Source organism: Nipponia nippon, unplaced genomic scaffold, assembly GCF_047370975.1.
Source record: "Nipponia nippon isolate SJK-2023a ecotype South Korea unplaced genomic scaffold, ASM4737097v1 scaffold_10, whole genome shotgun sequence".
Taxonomy (NCBI): domain Eukaryota; kingdom Metazoa; phylum Chordata; class Aves; order Pelecaniformes; family Threskiornithidae; genus Nipponia; species Nipponia nippon.
This window is the reverse complement of record NW_028262291.1, coordinates 6,446,294-6,464,974: the sequence shown is the minus strand read 5'-3', so window position 1 is coordinate 6,464,974 and position 18,681 is coordinate 6,446,294. Positions and strand designations below refer to the sequence as shown.

Sequence of the window (18,681 nt, the reverse complement as noted above, 5' to 3'; positions counted from 1 at the left end):
ATTTGCCTGAAACAAATTCATATTGTATATGACAGTTACTATTTGATGACGATTGATTTTACGAGCAGATGTGAAAAGCCACATCTCTTTTCTGGTTATTTTTGTGGCCAGCATTTTACTTCCTTTGACACTTAACATGGATAATCTTTTTGTTGATAATAGTGAGACTTTGTTGAGCAGTACTTTGTCATCATTTGGTCAGCTCATGAGTTTCTTTTCTTTTTAAAATTATTGTAATTTCTCCAGGCAGAGAAACCTACCATTCTGCAATATCTACCTTTGAGTAGAAGAGCACATCCAAGACGTCAGGGTGAAATATATTCACACCAGCAAGGAACAGACAGCTATTGGAAGAGACTGTTGAAGGATTGGTAAAATCTTAAAAGATAAAACTGAACCAAAGAGCACCACTAAACAAAATAAAAGATTTGTCTATTTGCTTTTTCAACTGATTCGAAAGCAAGGAAGAGCAAACTAATAAAAGTAAACTGCTTTCAATCTAGTAAACATTGTAATGTACTGCTGTGTGTAGTAAGAGGAACGTGGGAGTTTACAAGTTACAACTACTTAAAACACTTCAGGCAAGAGGAAAGCATGAAAGCGTTGCATCAGGCAATTAACTGTTTCTAAGGCACTTGAAAGATCTGCTTCTCAACAAGATGAGGCATATGAATTCCTAAATTAGACCAATAATGACATATACACAAAAAAGGAAAAGCACTCTCTTCCTTATCCTCCCCTCCTTTCTGCTTTCTTGTCATAGAGTATGTGACCCATGAGAAACTGGAAGAACCCTACGAATCACAAAGCTTACCCCAACCAAAATGCTCCTCTCAGCTGTAGTGACCAAGGGCCACCTGCAGTGGACAACGTGGGGGTTTAGCATTTAAAGTGTTTTTATCCTGTTGAGATCAGCACAAACATAAGGGATGGAACTGACTTCCCATGACTTGTACCCAACCTATAAAATTTTAACTCAGTTCTGCCTGCAGAACTTGAATCCTAAAAGCCATGATTCTCTCTATCTCCATCCCTTTAATTCTGCATTTCTGTCAATGCTTCAGTGCTCAAAAATGGACTAGATGTGATAGCAGTTAGAAAAAAAAAAACCAACCAACCAAACACTTTTTTATTAAGTAAGCAGATTTGAAATGGTATTACTGAAAAGTAATGGACCCCTACTGTTCCATTTTTACAGTTGCTTTTATGAGTTGTACTGTACTTCAACTATGTTTACACAGATATTTTTTTTCCCCCACGTTAACTGCCCCTTAATTCTTAACTTGATTTAAAACCTAGTCTGCCATAAAGATACATGAAATAGAACAGACTGAGAAAATACTTGAGAATAGCTGTTGTTTACAAAGAAACTGATTTATAGTATGCAGTTACTGATCAGGTGGAACAAGAGTTCGAAAACCAGACTGTATTACAAAGCATTTCTTCAAACATCCATTTTGGATTATTGCTGAAAGGTACTAATTGGTCTATGCTAGACTAATTTACAAACATTCATGAAATAGTGAAAAATGCATGCTTTAGAAACCTGGTACATTTCATGCCTCTGGACTAAAAAGAACATGAAGATGGAAGTAAGTGATGGGCATTTTTAATGTAGATTAGTAGCGCTTAGAGTTTTTTTTCTTTTGTACTAACAGACTCTTCAATTTTTTTCTCATTTCTTTCAGGTGATTTTTTGTCTTCGGGTTTAGTCCACGGAGGGCTGTGCAACTTCTGTTGAAGGGGAAAATAGCATCAGTGTAAGCATCGCATACACGATATGCACATACATAAGCAAATAAAAAAGTATGTTAAAAATTCATGGCAATAGCGCATGCAGAGCTGTATTTCTGTTAAACTGATGTACCAGTCTTAAACTACTATAACAGAATATGATATTCATGAACTGCATCTAGAAAAGGATTCTGATCTCTAATAAAGGAAGCATATTCAACAATCTTTGACAGTGCAAAACCATACAAGTCTCATGCTGCTTTATAATCATGGTGATTTTTATCTTTTTCTCTTGGTCTACCAAATTAAGAGCTCAGGTGTGCAACTTGCTTAAGACTTTTCCATTGGTAACATGGCTGAATACAGCTTCACGTAATTGCAGATATATAACTATTTTAGAAATCTCTCCCTTCTCCTATTCCCAGTGCTATGGACATCACAGTATCAAAGTAAGTCATTTGACCACTAGGATAGTCCAGCTCTTCAAGTATTAAATAGCTTTGCAAATTGTTACCAACCAGAAGCCATTTTGACCAGATGAACTGCGATCAAGTATAGTCAGTCTGAACTGAGTAAGCAGTTCTGTTTCAAAAGCATTAGCGTAGAATGCGTAAATACACTTCAAGTAACTGCATGCTTTACAAGACCTTTTAATAAAAACCCGAGAATTCCTCAGAAACAGAGTACCTGAAAGTTTGTCTCTGTTTCTGCTGTCTTCAAACGAGATGTTGAATTATTGCGATTCCCCAAACATGTCTTGCCAACCTGTCAATACAAACGTCAGAGATAACTACTCCGTCAAATATTTTCCTAAAATATTCATGTTTTTCCTAAAAAAAAAAATTACAGTGGTTTTTTTAGCCTAGTTGATGTAATGGAGGAAAACAAAGTTATCACAGCTAAGTGAATGCCATACTCCCATCACCCCTGTAACAGTCTAATGTGGCTGAAAATATAACAACTTAACACTTACTTAGCATTTTTTTTCTCATCACAAATAGTGAAGTTTATTCCTACAGCGGTCCCTTGGAACAGATAAGTAATTATAATTGTCTGGTTTGGGTGAGGAAATAGTAACAAACAGATGAAAACTAGCATTACAGTTAGGACTTCTCTATTACTATTCCCTTGTCTAAACTGCTAGATCTCTTACATAAAATAATCCCTGAGTGGGGATACGTATAATAATTACCTGAATGGGGAATTCAGATGACTCTCAAGGTATGTAAAAGCTGGTTAGATTCATCGCTGTCATTTTATTCCAGCAATAATGTAATTTTCTTTGCCAATATGTTTTTTAATATGAGGGAAAACAGAGTTGAACAGCATAAATAAAATTAATTACACAGTAGATTTTTGAACCAGAGATCTTGTGTTGCAAGTCTTAGGTAGAGATTTACCCAGCACTGAAATTTCTGCTATAATTAAAATAAAGTCCCTTCAGGAGTGGGATTAATGATGCCGTAGGTGAAGAAATTAAAATGTGAAATACAGTAAAATATTGATAATCTTTGGTCATTACTTCAAAATACGTTCACACTGGAATTTCTCTCCTTGTTTTGCTATTGAAACGGATGAATTTAAATGGAGTGAGAATAAATGAGTTGGGTTTTTTTAAGTTCTAAGTCATCAAGACTCTTTCCAACATAACATTCTACTTGTTTTGCTATTACAATGGATACATTTAAATGGAGTGAAAATAAATGAGGGGTTTTTTTTAAGTTCTAAGTCATCAAGACTCTTTCCAACATAACAGTAATTTTGTTTATTTTAAATGTTAACATAACTCTTCCTCTGAAATGTTTCCTGTTTAGCATAAGCCCTTGAAGATTTCTGAAGCTAAGTCAAGCCTGGATAGAATATTTTTTACACATCAGACATAATCCAACGTATTAATGAAAAAAAGGTAAAAAAATCATTAGTGTATGGACATGAGCTTTGCTCATAGGAATATGAATGCAAACGTGCCTTCAACAAGAAACTCCCAATAATATCTGCTACAAGGTTTGCTGGCGTTTCTGGTCTTTTTTTTGTGGTTTTTTTTTTTTATGTATATTATGGTTGATAACATTGGTCTAGGATACAATAAGATATTTGTACCTAGGAGAGCAAAGGAATCATGAATGAAAAGAGAAAAAAAGTCTCTAAATGGTATGTTTTGAGGCATTTTTTTAGACAGACTTTCTTAAGAAAATGGAAAGTAAATCTGAGTTCATCCTATAGCAGCTTAAATCGCGACACTATAAAAATTACCTCACGCAGCAGAGAACACTGAAAATAAACACCCTAACATGCAAAGTAAATATCAAGAAATTTTATAGATACCCTTTCAGTAGAAATGACATTAGATTGGAGTTAATTAAAAAGCAAGAGATTGGGGGGGAAGATATTAATTAAGTTTTTGCACTTGAGAAATTCTGACAGTCTCTTGCCCGTAACAAAGTTGATCTATGAGCAGGTGTGAATATGAAAATGAAACATGTTATTAAGAAAACTACTTGGAGAGGAGATGGCTGCCTCCCTCCTGAAAGCTTCTGGTACTGCCAAGGATTTTATAGTACTTCAGGGGGGTTTTAGTCATGTTTAAGCTACTAAAGTAAGCCTCTGAGATGGTGCAATTGCAGTGATTGACGGTGCGGACTCCTTTTCAAATTTTTCCCACTATACATAATAGCTAATAAAAGTTGGATTAATATTAAGTTACAGGAATAATCAGGGTAGCATTGATAAAAAAAAAAATCTATTGATAAAGCACCTACTCCTTTTATGAAAAAAATGAAATAACACAGGTGATTTACATTCTAGATAAAGACTAAAGAGTGAGATGACAAAGAATAGAAATTTTTAATAAAATTTTAATACTTCAAAAGATTAAAAATGTGATCCTGGCAGATCTTGTGTTTAATATATTTACTAGTGAGATAGATTAATAAAATGTTTTCAGCTTAGTCATGTTTAGAAAAATTTGAAGGTTTCAGAAATTTCTGGGTGAGCAGCTTGAGGACAAAAGATATTACAGGTCAAAAAAGGAGCAGCATTTCAGGTTGGGTAGTGAAGAGGACAGAAATAACACTAATGAAATATAAGATTATTTACAAATCCATAATTTACTCTAACTGTATATACTAAAAAAATTCAGGTAACGTATTTCACCAAGACAATACATAGGAGATAGGAATCCTAAAATATTAATTGAAATTCATAAAAATATGGGAGGTCAACCATATATATACAACCATGTATAAAAGAAAAAAAAAAAAAGGTTGCCTTAGAGAAAATAAAAGCTAATGACAAAAACAACACTTTCTAAGTGACTAATCTTTCATACTCTTTTCACAGACCAGATGACAAAGGCTATCTTGGCAGGAAAACAGAAGTGAAGACTTATGTCTGTAGTCTTACAGACATAAAAATATTATGTCTTAATATTTTTTCACTTACAGTTGTTTTCCTTTTTAGTAACCCACCATATGGATCACTGTTGGAGAAAGACAGTAGAATGGGACATTTTTCTAAACAAAGCAACCCCACGTCTTTATATTGTTAAAGCATAAAGCATTCATTATTGATTCCTTTTCACAGTGAAACAATGTATATCATTAACAAATAAATTACAGACTGAACAACGGCAATGACTTTCAATATGCCATCAGTCAACAGCAGTTCAATAGCCAGAATTGTAACTAGTCACTATGGATGAGCTGTATACGTCCACTGGCTCTCATCTTTAAGTCAGTTCAGTTCCTAAAGCTGAGACAGATGGGTATAACAGCATCTCCTGCTATAATGGTAAACTGGGTTTAACACAACCTAAACTGAATCCCCTACATACACACCCTCACGCCTATAAACAAACACATGCAAATATATATATATATATACACACCTCTGTGTTTATATATACATACTGTATATACTGTGTATAGTATATGTACTGTGTCCACTTCTGGGGCCCCCAGTTCAGGAAAGAAAGACAGACATACACACAGAGGTATGTATATGTATGTGTACATATATGCATATATAAACACATAAATATACAAACATACATGCACCCCCTTTCCCTCAGCTAAAGACCACCTCAGACAGATGGGGAAATACAAAACCAATGCACTAGAATACCTGTCACAGCCATAAGCGACGTACAGACCAAAAAAAGCCAAATATTTAACTTTTTTTTTTTGCTAGTTCCCTCTGTGCCAAGTGGTGGAAAGACTGTTTCGTTCGCTCTTCTGTGCAAGTCTCTCTTTCTGTCAGCTTCACTCCTGTGAGAGGTACACTAATTAAAAAAATACAGAATGGTAGCTTGACATGGTGGAAACTAGCAAAAAGCAAAAATAATTGCTTTCGGAAAATAAAGGGGTTGAAATGTTGTCAGCGTGATTTTTCTGTTTTATGAAGATGAGATTAGAAGTGCCAGCAGGAAGAGATACTGGGATTTTGCCAAGCTTTGAATCAAGATTTCAGCACATCAGGGGCGTGAGGACAAACTCCTACCTGTGTGTTTCTCCCACAAGTGGGCATTCCTGCTGCCTTGTTTGGAGACATGAGGGTGAGGAAGGGGAGAGGAACAGGAAGATGCCAACTGGGAAAGCCTCTGTTGGGACAATTACGTTTCCAGCTCACACACAAACCCATTAACGCCATGGAACAGAGCAGAGCATCCTTGTACTCCTCATAACCCACTGTCTTCACTCCTTGCACCACCAGGGAGGAGGAAGACTGGTACAAAACGATACCCCTTCAACGTATGCTTGTACAGAGATACATATACCTGGGCAAAAAACAGCTTTCCCCATTTCTCTCAGAGAAGGTCAATTGCTTTTCTTCCAAAGAATGAACATTTTTAGGAAAGATCATTACTAGAAAAGCTAATAAAATGCTAAGACCATAACAAAAGACTAAAAACATCGAAGTAGAAACAACATCCAGAAAGTAAAAAAAGAAAAGCAATAAGTCCCAGAAAAAAGGTCTCAAGTCAGTCCTGTTAGTTTAATGAAACACCATTGACTCCTCTTGTACCATCATAACAAAGCAGGTTGTAATTGTAAATCTTGTCCAAGGATGCTCTGGTTTTCATGCCAAGCATAACACGACATTTCACAATATGGACTCTTTCCCCAGCTGTTGTGCAGAAAGCTGTATGGAGAGGAGCGGGAACATCGCACAGAGGATGAGAGAGTTTTGTCTGCTCATAATCTCTATTGGTCACAGGTAAGTTTTACATCTGTGCTGGCTTCATGGGAGGGCAGAGAACAGGCACTACTGTTCTGTCACCATCTGAACAAGTCCCAGGTAACCCAGCAGGCAATGCAGTCTCATAACTCAACCTCAGTGCAATGATTTAAAGTTTGGAATAAATATAAAATAATTTTTTGCCTGTCCCTCTTCTTAGTGCTTCCAGAGAAGTTCAGCTAGAGTCTTAAGCTATATACCAAAAATTTTTAAAAAAAGAAAAATTTCTAATACCCAGGGAAAAATGAAGGCACCGTATCTAGATGATTGCCCTTTGTCCCTTAGCTAATGCCTTTCTGGGGATCCAGAAGTGTAGCATGTGGCTCTATTGTCAACAAAATAATACAACTTAATAATGTTGTTTATTTTCTTGTTTGTGCCCCAAGTGACAGGTGGATAAAGAATACAAACCAAAAGGTGGAGGACAAGGCAGAGGTAGACAAGACTAAATACCTGAGAAGCTATAAAGTTAAGGAGACAATCATTCAACACACGTGCTTTGATCTAGCTGAAAAACACTGGGTGACAAAAATCTTGCAACATTTTAAAAAGTGCAAATTATTGTTAGCATGGTGAAAAGATGTCTTATAGTGAACTTTTCATACAAGATTATAAAAAAATTCAGCATGCTGTTTTGCATTTATGAAACCGACAGCAAAAAAGCTAATGATGTTCTCAAATTCCAATTTCATTACTTAAGTTTATCCCCTGCCACTGGCATTTAGAACAAAATGGGCAGTTTATCCTTAGCTACACGTTCTGTGCTTTCTTCTGCCTTCCTTTATGGAGCCTGAGGTTGGCAGTTTCAAAGGGAGTGGGGTTGGCAGATTAACTCCTGGTCTCACTCAGAAGCACAATCCCCATGTTCCCTATATCAATACACTACTGCAATTCCAAATATTTCACAAAAGGTGGTCTACGGGTATTTAAAACACAATGCAAGCTAAATGCATTTTTACACTAAATTCTCAATTCTCCAATTTCTCATTATACTTTAAACTGATGTTTTGGAGATTCAATTAGTATTTACTCTATCCATTGGCCACAAACAATGCTTACCTCACCAGGCTAGAAGGAGCATTCAGACTATTTCACTGTTTTCCTCACTCAGCGAAGCTTACCATTTATTAAAGCTTTAACTGCAACCATTACATTTATAGGTTCATCAAAGATGACGAGGGATTCTGCTACAGATATTTTCTTCAGTTCCTAAATACTTCTCAATCAAGTACATTTCATCCTAGCTTCAGTAGCATGTGCCCACACAAGCTGCTCCCTTTTTCTAGATTCAGGAAGCAAACCTTCAATACTTATAATCATGGACAGTATTTATCCAAGTACACGGTTATTAAGTAAATGATGACTAGTCCTTGAAGTAGTTTTATGACTCAGAGCAGTGAAACAAGACAGAAAGATGGATTTCTCTGCAGCTTAAGAGTCCTGGCTTATCTCTTTTTTCTCCTTCCCTAATATTTCCTTATTTTAACACAAACTATAATAATTTAATGTGTTGTATCTAACCATTAGTGACAGATCCCAGAATTTCACTGATGAATGAATTAATTTTACAGAATAATCTCTATGTTTTATGTGTAGAAGCATTCTTTACCTTGCCATTAAGTTGCTCACACTGGTATTTCCAGTATCTCTGCCATGCATTTTGTAATTATGGGCATATTTGTAAGACAAACATTATATTCATTAAATTACATATGCTGTATTTTTATCATAAAACATCAAGAAGGATCTAATGTTTGAACACTCAACTTTAAAAGCTCTAACACACAGCAGTCAGAATTCTAAGTAGTGAAAGCTAAACCTTTCCCAAAGAAAAGACTTAAGGAAAAAGAAATTCTGGAAACTTTTATTCAAATGTATTTGATAGTTGGCCATGCCATTTCACTCTTTTCACTGGTATTAACTCTTTTCAAATTGCATAGTTTCTTCTTAACATCTCCTTAAAATTTAGTTTGGCCAACATATACAATTTTTATGACTAAGCACAACAGAAGTCTTATGATTTTCTTCTACACAGTAGAGAAGCAGTTAGACCAAATTCAGTGAGTGGAATGCTTGTTACTTGCCCTACATAAACTTTAAGAAACACATTAACGACCTATTTGTGTTTGTAAAATAAAATTTTCATAGAATAAGCGCATTTTGCCTTAAGCAATATATTTTGTATATACAAGAGGAAAAAAAATATCTAGAACAATGAGAAATTTAGCAAGATAGGAAAACTGAGGTGGGGCATATGTCTTGAAATACTGTGCTGCCTTTATCAGTTTGGTGTGCAGTTTGATTAACAAAGTATCTTTGTGTGAAATTCTGGTTATAAAATATGCAGCTTGATCAGTGAAGTACGCACAATATCAGAAGTTACAGTATTCAGTTCACCTAGTGAATTATACAGCAGAGCTGGAGAGGTTCACAGCTGGATGTATAAATTACAAAGGTGGATCAGCCAAGTATGCATCTTCATTTAAAAAGAATTTTCAAAAAGCCAGTTAAAATTCAGCATGTCCCTTGGCTATCAAACTATGCAATTTGATCTGCAAACCGCTGAACAATGCAACTAGAAAGGTATTCTACTGCATCAACACAGCAAATAAGAACTGGCTTTATTGCTCAAATAATCATCCAACATATCACAAGTGGACAGGAAATCAAGAAGTTTAAATAAGTGATATTATATCCAGCTTTTACAGTCAGAAAATAATTCCACCGCTGCTAAAGGGTATCATACAGATTTAGTAGAGCAAATATTGCAGCTTCAGCATTCCTTCGCATCACTACAGACCTCTCTTTGGCTTCAGTGGGCACTAAAGCAGATATGCAGGATGTTTGTAGAGTACAATGGAGGAGAAAGTACTGAGCTAGTTCTGAAGAAACTAAACCAGGTATGGGAGAAAACGATGGAATGGTTAGGTCAACTGACGAACTAGATATCTTAGCTGTCATTAGCCAAGTTAGGTCCAGTTTATTAAAGGACATGTTTTATCAGATTTGCTCATGAATTTATTACAGATCTGTATATTTCAATCTCCTCTGACCCTCATTATTTAGAAGAAAGATATGGGGCAAGATGTATGTGAAGTGTGCATATACATTTTCATAAGACACCTCTGCAATTTTTCATATCTTTCTCTTATTTTGGAGCACACTGTAATGACTGGATGGTTAAACTATGATGATGTAACTTCATATGACCTTCAAAGTCCTCATTTGAGGAACAGAATTACTGAATTCCCTTTAAGAATTTTATCAGGTTGAAATTTTGTAATAACGATGATTTCTTTTTTCTCTCATTACTCCCATGGGAAAGCAATGGGAGAGTACAATGTGATCAAAACTCTGCAGTTGAAACTGATAGAGAAAAATGAAGGAAAATTCTGTTGTTGCTTAGAAACATGTACAAGTTTTGCTCCGATACTCAGTGTCCTTTGTCACTGAATGATTAATGAACATGAAGCATTTGTTTACTGCAGGAAATTAAGGCAGTAAATAAAAGCACTATCACTTTTATTTATCAAAGAAGACTATAAGGAGAAAGAGCAAGAAATCTAAGATGAGAACAGAGAACAAAGAATCACTTTATCAATTGTTTGATGTCTTAGCACTACCAAACGGGTCATTTTAAATGACATGTTACATGCATAAGAATTATTTGATATGAAAAAGGGACAAAGTACATTCTGGTGTAAAAGCCAAAAAAATCTCCCAAAAGCTTTTGGGAAGAGGGAAAGGGGAAATGGTACAGGGAAAAGAGCTCTACAGAACTCTAGTTCTGCACAGAGACTTTCAGGACCCAGTCATATAGAAAACATCTCCATATAAGACTAAGAAAAAATAGTATTCACAAGATTCCTCTACTAAAATAATAATAATCTAAATAATGGAAATAATCTAAATAAAAGAAAACTGAAGTTAAGTTTCTTTTTGTGTTTCACAAATTTGAAGTAATTGAGATGATACATTACAGGATATCCTACCTACTTCAGGCTGCTAGAGGTCCCATGTCAAATTTAATGATAACAAAGGTGTCAGCCGTATCTATTTTCAAAATCAGCTAATATAATTTGGCCTGCATGTATCCCATTAGTAAACAAAATTTCATTTGTATTTGTTCCAGTGTAAACTACATTAATTACTATGAACATACATAAAAGCACCAAAAAAAAAATTGCAGTGGGATTACAAATTTGAAGGGGGGGGGGGTGGGATGCTTAGCCATACAGACTAAAAAATGTTTGAGGCAAGCAACTAGCAATTTCCCTTTATTTCTTGTCTTGAAACATTGCATGTTCTTCTCTAGTCAGTCTTTACTAAAGTAATTCTTCCAAAACACAAATCACACTTTGTTTATCAGAGAGACAATCAGAGGATCTTTGCAAAGTTCTGAGAAAGTGTTGCTGAAATATTAGGTTTCTAAGCAACATCTTGGTTTTAAGCATAGGCATTAAGGCCCTGGTCTTTTATCTTGGCATCAACATTCACTTATTTTTCTTAAACTAATGGCACATGAGAACCTGTCATCCAGCATATACTTCCCCTGTTGGGAGTTTAGCAGCTGTAAAAACTTCTGATAAAAACACACACAAACACACACAACCAAATAATGATAAAATTACAAGAAAAACTCTAATATATTCCCAAGTCTGGAATTTTCTCAAAGTGATAGTATTCAAAGGTACAAATCACAGCTTTGTACTACTGAAGTAATATGAACCTCTAGGAAAATAAATTGCTTTTAGTTCTTTCAGGATTTAAGGTGGTATCTCTAAAGTCATCACATAAGGGTTACTTGCAGAAAGAGATATTTTTATTTCATTTCTGAAAACTAATTAATTTGAATTCTTCCTTGTCTCTAAAAAATATGTATCTGTTAACATAAGATATAAAAAATAAAATTAAAAGGTGGGAGGAGGTTGCTAGCCCAATGTCATCATCTGCACTGTTGTTATGTCCCATGCAGTCCACGTTCAGATGGAGTGTAAGAGAAAGAAAAAAAAGTTTCAACTTCAACAACAACCAGGAAAGTTAGTTTACTCATCACTGTGAGCAATCCACAGGACAAAAGTGGTCAAGGCAGGTCCTTAGACTTGTAGAATAGTTGGAACGGTTTGTGAAAAATATATTTCAATGCTTTAGTTCTCTGAAAATTTTACTGCCTTTTTTTAATCAATCCTTAGGTTTACAAGAAAACTTTCCCATTTTCATAACTGAAGTTTGTGTGGTATTTAAAGTGAGATCAGGAGATTCTGACAAACTGGGATGTTTTATTCTCCCATGAGGCTCCAATGAGCCATTGTTGAAAAGTCAAGTGTGGAATCCTGCCAGCGCGGATGGATTTCTCATAAAACTTCCCGGGTCAGTGTGGGGATGGTAGCATAGAAAGGGAGAAAATTCTCTGAGAAAAGAATTATTTAATGCCCCTCTGGCAAGAAAATCCAGTGCTTTGAGTGCAGCCACAATTTGAAAATAAGTATTTCTCTAAAATATTATGTATATTGTGTTTTACCTGAGCTATATTCGTAGATCTACTCTTTCACTTTTAGGACCGGACTGTTGCAGTTTGTCCTGCGTGCCAGAGGCCATGCTGCCCACTATGCAGGTCACTGCTCTTCAAAATGGCTCCTGGCTGCGTATTGCTTTGCAGCTATCTGCACAAAGAACTAACTCCTGGAATTCTCTTTGAATTGTACCAATCAATTGTTTTTATATTAACAAAAAGCAAACCGAACAATTTTTATTTCCAATTGAACATGGAAATAAATAAAAGAAGATATACCTTAAAAGTCCCACTTAATGTAAAGAGAACATGTCTTCCTTTATCTGCAAGTTTTTTAATTACACTGGCGATTCTGTTTCTGTTCGGGATAAATACCAAACTATTTATAGCTTCCTTGCTTGGAGGTGTGGCTGTCCTAACTATCTTTTTCGTAACTTGGCTCTCAATCTCATTCCTTCAACAGACACTGCAAGCAAGACACAGAATGGAACTATGAATATTACACAATACCCATTTTTCACTTGGCAAATGAATTTATAGCAGCAACATGTTTAAAAGCCAGATAAGACTAATAAAACTATTGCCTGCTTAATTTTCCAATATGGAACATTATCTAACAAGGCACAGTGAATTTGAATACCCCTATGGTATGTTTTCTCTAATTTTACTACTTTTTCCTCCATACAGGAGGTTTTGTCAAATATGGACTTAACAAACCTTAAAGATTTAAAATTTAAAGGAAATGTGAGTCTCACAGAATACAAAATTGGTCTTAAAATATGATAATAGAGAGATTAAATGATATAAAACTTAATCCTATTACTCAAATTTAGTTATATAGCCTAATCTCTTTTTCTTTGAATTATAATGCTACATAGACGAAGGCAGAGAATAGGGTTAGATTTGAATTTAACTTGAATTATGAAAAATAGTTTGATTCCTCACGGCTTCTGTCTCCAGTTGGAGTTGTCTTGTCCTTTCTCAGACAAATTTTTCATACCAAGCAGCATACTATGTTGACTAAAAACACAAGTTGCTAGGACCACAAAAAGCCACCACCACCCCCTAATCAAAATAACTAAATCCTTGATTATATATAAAAGTGCATCTTTTAGGTGTCTTTCTTTGCATTACTTGATACAGAAATTAAATACTTTCTTCATTTGTGAAATGTGTTAACAACTTTTTTTTCTCTCTCTCCTTTAATATATTCACCTCTGCAAAAAAAGGCTACTTGAACCTCTTTCCACAAATATTCAGCCTTAAAAAATTCAGCATCTACTTAAAGTAACCTATATTCCATCAAACTTTCCATAACTTTCCCAGGTGGTAACCAACCTGTAGTCATAATATAAACAGAGTTCACTCCAACTTCAGAATTTTACATCTTATTCTTTCTTCTCCTTCTTCAATTTTTATTAATAAGAAATGAAGTTTCCTTTGTCTTTATACGTTAAGGTGCAACAGCAAATTATGCACTCTTCCCCTGGACACACAATTTCTCCTTGTCTCTGCCCCCCTCTAGAGGATGCAGCAGAGGGGAAGTCACAATTGAATAAACTTGTATCATATTTGTAATAAATGGATAACATATAAAGCTTTTTACAATTTGTTGGATACTGAATTATCTAAGATTTGTTTTCCAAATTTTTCTTCACATTGCTATGATCGCTACCAGCAAGCTGCCCAGTTACCTCCACAGGAGGTATGGTTACCTCCATAGGTATGGTTACCTCCATATTTGGAGGTAGGTAATGTGTTCAGTAGTTCATTCAAGAGCTGTTGTGACAGGCTTTTTCCTGCTGTCTTCTATATTGCACCTGCAAATTAGTTAAGGTAGCGCTACGCTGTTTGGACTATTAAGCAGACAAAACGCTCTCTCAACAATTTTTGTCCCTCTCACTCTTTCTGGTTTTTCCTGTTTTATTTGTATTGTTATAATTACAGCCATAATACATGCATTTGGGATTTCTGTTAACAGCCCCCACCATGCTGTTTGAATGAGAGTTTTGCCTCAGTAAAAGCAGCAGATTTAGCTTTCTGTCAGATGTGTCATAAGAAAAACACAGCTTGCGGCTTTCCTAGACTGGCAGTGGACGAGATTACATGCTTTCAACTATTACACTGTCACCTCTTACATCTCCCTGAAGGTTTTGTTTTATCAAATGAAGCATCTGTGACAGCTGTGCCTGATTATTAGTGGAAACATTATGCAAACAAGGTTCTGCATCTCACTGTAAGGCAGCAGCTCTTCAACTAGGAACAAGCCAATTCTAGAAAAGGTTAAACATCAAATCGTATCTTTTCCACTGCTCTTCTTCCCACAACAGCTCTACAACTTCTAGTAAGTAGTCCTTAAAAGAAACCCAGAGAGTATACCTGCATAGATTGACAGTGAAGAGCATTTGCTCCTCAGCACTTTAATGCAGAATACAGCTGGCTTATAAAACATAGGTACCAGCTTGACTAGGAAAAGTAAGTCACATTGGTAATCGCCTAAGGCGTTAATGTTTTCATACAATCTAGATTAGACCCTGATCTCTAGGTGAGCTAAGCTTACACCGAGGTGAGCTAAGCTTACATCTTGAGAATCGCACTCCTGGATGCTCTGATTTTCTTCCTTTCTTGAGGCCACGTGAAGATTCTCTGTCTCTGCTGAGGCATTTTGCTGGACATAAGAAATAAGAAAAGAAAAGAAACAATATAGATAAAATTTCAGAAAAGTCACATTTGAAAAAACAAGATAACGACAAGAAACCAAGAGGTCAGATATTGCAAAAAGTTAACTATTTTATACGCTGCATTTTCAGCAAATTTTGTAAAGGCAATGTTTTAATATTCATTCTCATTAAAGCACACCCTTATAAAGGATTACTTCCATATAAGTAATCAAGACTTTCTACCTGAAAACTGACCACACAAAAGTGTATATTTTTCTGTATGTTAAGCAAAATCAAATGAAGTACAAATTAAACTACATTTTCTTTTGTGCAAACATTTGGATGGGGGGGTAAAGGAGGAAAAAAAAGCGTTTTCAAAACTCCTATTTCTCTGACTCTTGTGGATTCTGGGAAAGATTTAGACCTTGTGCTGAAGCTGTTTATAAACTGCTTTAGCTTACTTCAGCTGTCTACAGTCTCTCCCCGCTGGGACCTCACATCATTGTGAGCTGGCAAAATGTGTTCCATTTCATGCCTTTCACTTACCTCCTTACACTCCAAATGGACTGCTCTATGGGGCAGTTACTCTACAATCCAGGCTATCACTTTATATAAGTAGTGAAGTTCCTTCCACTGAAATATTGGCTGTTTTAGCTATGTTTTTCCATATTTCCTGCAACTTCTAAGATTCAAAGGGATGTGAGCAGGAAGAATATACACTGTTTTTCTAATATAGAGCTCGCACTGTATTTATAGCACAGTATTTTTTAATTTAGCTTGATAACTTCACAATTTTGCAGCCTTAAATACTAGACCATGGCATAACATGACAAGGAATTATTTCAAAAAGAAATGATCCATAAAATCTGGAAAATGTATTACTAAATTAATTGGATGTCCTGATACATGTATCATTGCCTGTACACCACGATGGCATTCTCTACTGAGACATAAAGTAGCTAAAACAGTTGGATGCACCATAATTTGCTGATAGTCATGAGATGATCGTTATGACCACCTTGTTATTCTTAGTTCTGCAGAATTATTTGTTTAAAAAGCATTCATCTTCCAGTGACTAATTCAAAGTCCACTGAAATGTATGGAAGGAATGTAAATTACGTAAGATTTATAAGTGTTTCCAAAATATACTTTTGCTAAAAAACCAAAAAACTCCCAACAAGCCCCCAACCCAAATCAAAATGTAATGACTTATTCTTACTCTGGTACAATATATTCCCAGAAAATAATCAAATTAAAAAAATAGCATTGATGAGCCTCTCTTTTTGTTATAAGTTTCAGATCATGAAGAGTTTGTAACTATCCTTAGGGATTTGGCTTCCATCAAATTGTCTGTAAGACATCTTGAAACTCCTCAGAGGAATGGGGACAGGGAACAAACCAAACTCATTTCTCTGCAAAGAAAAGTTAGAACTTCAGACACCAGTTTTGAAAGCTGGAACCATGCTTTCCTCATGTCACTTATACTGCATTGAATCACTAATGAATACAAAGTTTTAAAAAATGATGGAGAACAGGAGAAAGCAAACCTGGCTGGTTACTATTTGCAATATAGTCTCTGTTTAACAGCTCTTCAGTGGGGAATTGCTAGTTTTATAGAGCAATTGACTACTAGAAAAAGTGATGAGGAGGTGAACAGATTAAAAAGACCAGTATAAGTAATTGTTTTGTTAAATAATGAATGTCATTTCATACATGTATTGAGCAATTTGCCTGTTTGAACTGAAAGAATTAATACAGTTCTGCAAACTTAAATTTGTTCCCATTATTCCATTAGCAAATTACACACGCAGCATATATACCCAATTTTTCAGCATGTTGTAATTATTTCTATAGAACAAGGGGAAGTTTGGGATATTCAGGTGAGGCTCTTATCAAGAAAACACTTTCCCAGTGTCATGTTTTCAAATGTTTACAGCACTTCCTACCTCTAGGAAAATGGAAAACTGGAAAATTTCCAATTCTCATCCTCTTTAATATTCAAAATAGTCAAGTGCAATATTATATCCTAGAAGCATTCCCCTTTTTTTTTCCCCAAAACAAAAGATAACATTTTTCAAGGTGTTTCAGTTTTCATGTGATTGCCTTAACCAGTAGGACCAGATTCTGTAACAGCCTTTAAAAATCACGTGCCACAGCTGCAGTGCTCAGACGTCAGCCAAGCTAGGGAGCAGCGATGGGTCTGCTTCATTCCCTGTCTGGTTTCTAATTGATAATTTTGCATCACTTCAGCTATTGAATAACCTTAATCTCCAATTATTTTTCGTATTGTTACACTAAGCTGACATTGATCTGCGTCTTGCAACGCTACAGACTTGGGGAGGAGTGGCTGGAGAGCTGCCTGGCAGAAAAGGACCTGGTGGTGCTGGTTGACAGCCGGCTGAATACGAGCCAGCAGTGTGCTCAGGTGGCCAAGGCGGCCAATGGCATCCTGATTTGTATCAGGAATAGTGTGGCCAGCAGGACCAGGGAGGTGATAGTGTCCCTGTACTCAGCACTGGTGAGGCTGCACCTCGAGTACTGTGTTCAGTTTTGGGCCCCTCACTACAAGAAGGACATGGAGGTACTAGAGAGTGTCCAAAGAAGGGCAACAAAGTTGGTGAAGGGTCTAGAGAACAAGTCTTAGGAGGAGCGGCTGAGGGAGCTGGGGTTGTTTAGTTTGGAGAAGAGGAGGCTGAGGGGAGACCTTATTGCTCTCTCCAACTACCTGAAAGGAGGTTGTAGCAAGGTGGGGGGTCAGTCTCTTCTCCCTAGTAACAAGCGATAGGACAAGAGGAAACGGCCTCAAGTTGTGCCAGGGGAAGTTTAGGTTGGATATTAGGAAAAACTTCTTCACCGAAAGGGTAGCCAGGCACTGGCACAGGCTGCCCAGGGCAGTGGTTGAGTCTCCATCCCTGGAGGTATTTAAAAGAAGGGTAGACACGGTTTAGTGGTGGACTTGGCAGTGCTAGGTTAACGGTTGGACTCGATGATCTTAAGGGTCTTTTCCAACCTTAATGATTCTATGATTCTATGTCTCAAGTTCTAGTTTAAGACCACACCACACTTCTTGCAGCAGCCAAAGGAGGACAGCAGAACAGGGCAAGAAGGTGTCTTGCCAGGCCCTAGCTAGGTCCTGCAGATCTGAGTTCTGTCCTTATGGCCAGAATGCCACAGGACTTTCTTGCATCTTATGTAGGTACTTTTAATCCGTAACATTTTGAGACTAAGACTGACTTCTTACATGGAAAAAAAACCCCAACCAGAATCAAAATCAAAATTAATATTTTTGAAGGCTTATCTGTTTGCTGATGATGTGTGAGTCTTTGAGGTAGACTTTGCAAACAAGATCCTTTGTTATTAAAAATAATGTCTCCTAATAAAAAAATGAATATGTTATTATTTGTCTGAATGAAACCTATTTACTAGACTGACAGCTTAACTAATAAAAATGCCATCAAATATTCCAGAGTGAAACGGTTTGGAAACAGTTTCTGAACTTCTTTCCAATTTGCTTAAAGCTTTCTGAACCCTCCTCAAAGC

At 36.1% G+C, this 18,681-nt stretch overlaps 1 protein-coding gene across 1 annotated transcript in view; it reads right to left on the bottom strand.

Moving 5' to 3' along the window:
- Window positions 1-1,114: 1,114 nt before the first annotated feature.
- LUZP2 (leucine zipper protein 2) overlaps window positions 1,115-18,681 on the bottom strand; it is a 197,370-nt gene continuing 179,803 nt past the window's right edge. Inside the window, exons 10-12 of the mRNA XM_087746719.1 lie at window positions 15,063-15,149; window positions 2,422-2,499; window positions 1,115-1,734 (exon numbers count right to left, since the gene is read on the bottom strand). Coding sequence (XP_087602845.1) covers window positions 1,630-1,734; window positions 2,422-2,499; window positions 15,063-15,149 — 270 coding nt within the window. The 3' untranslated portion in view covers window positions 1,115-1,629. The remainder of the gene's footprint in view (window positions 1,735-2,421; window positions 2,500-15,062; window positions 15,150-18,681) is intronic.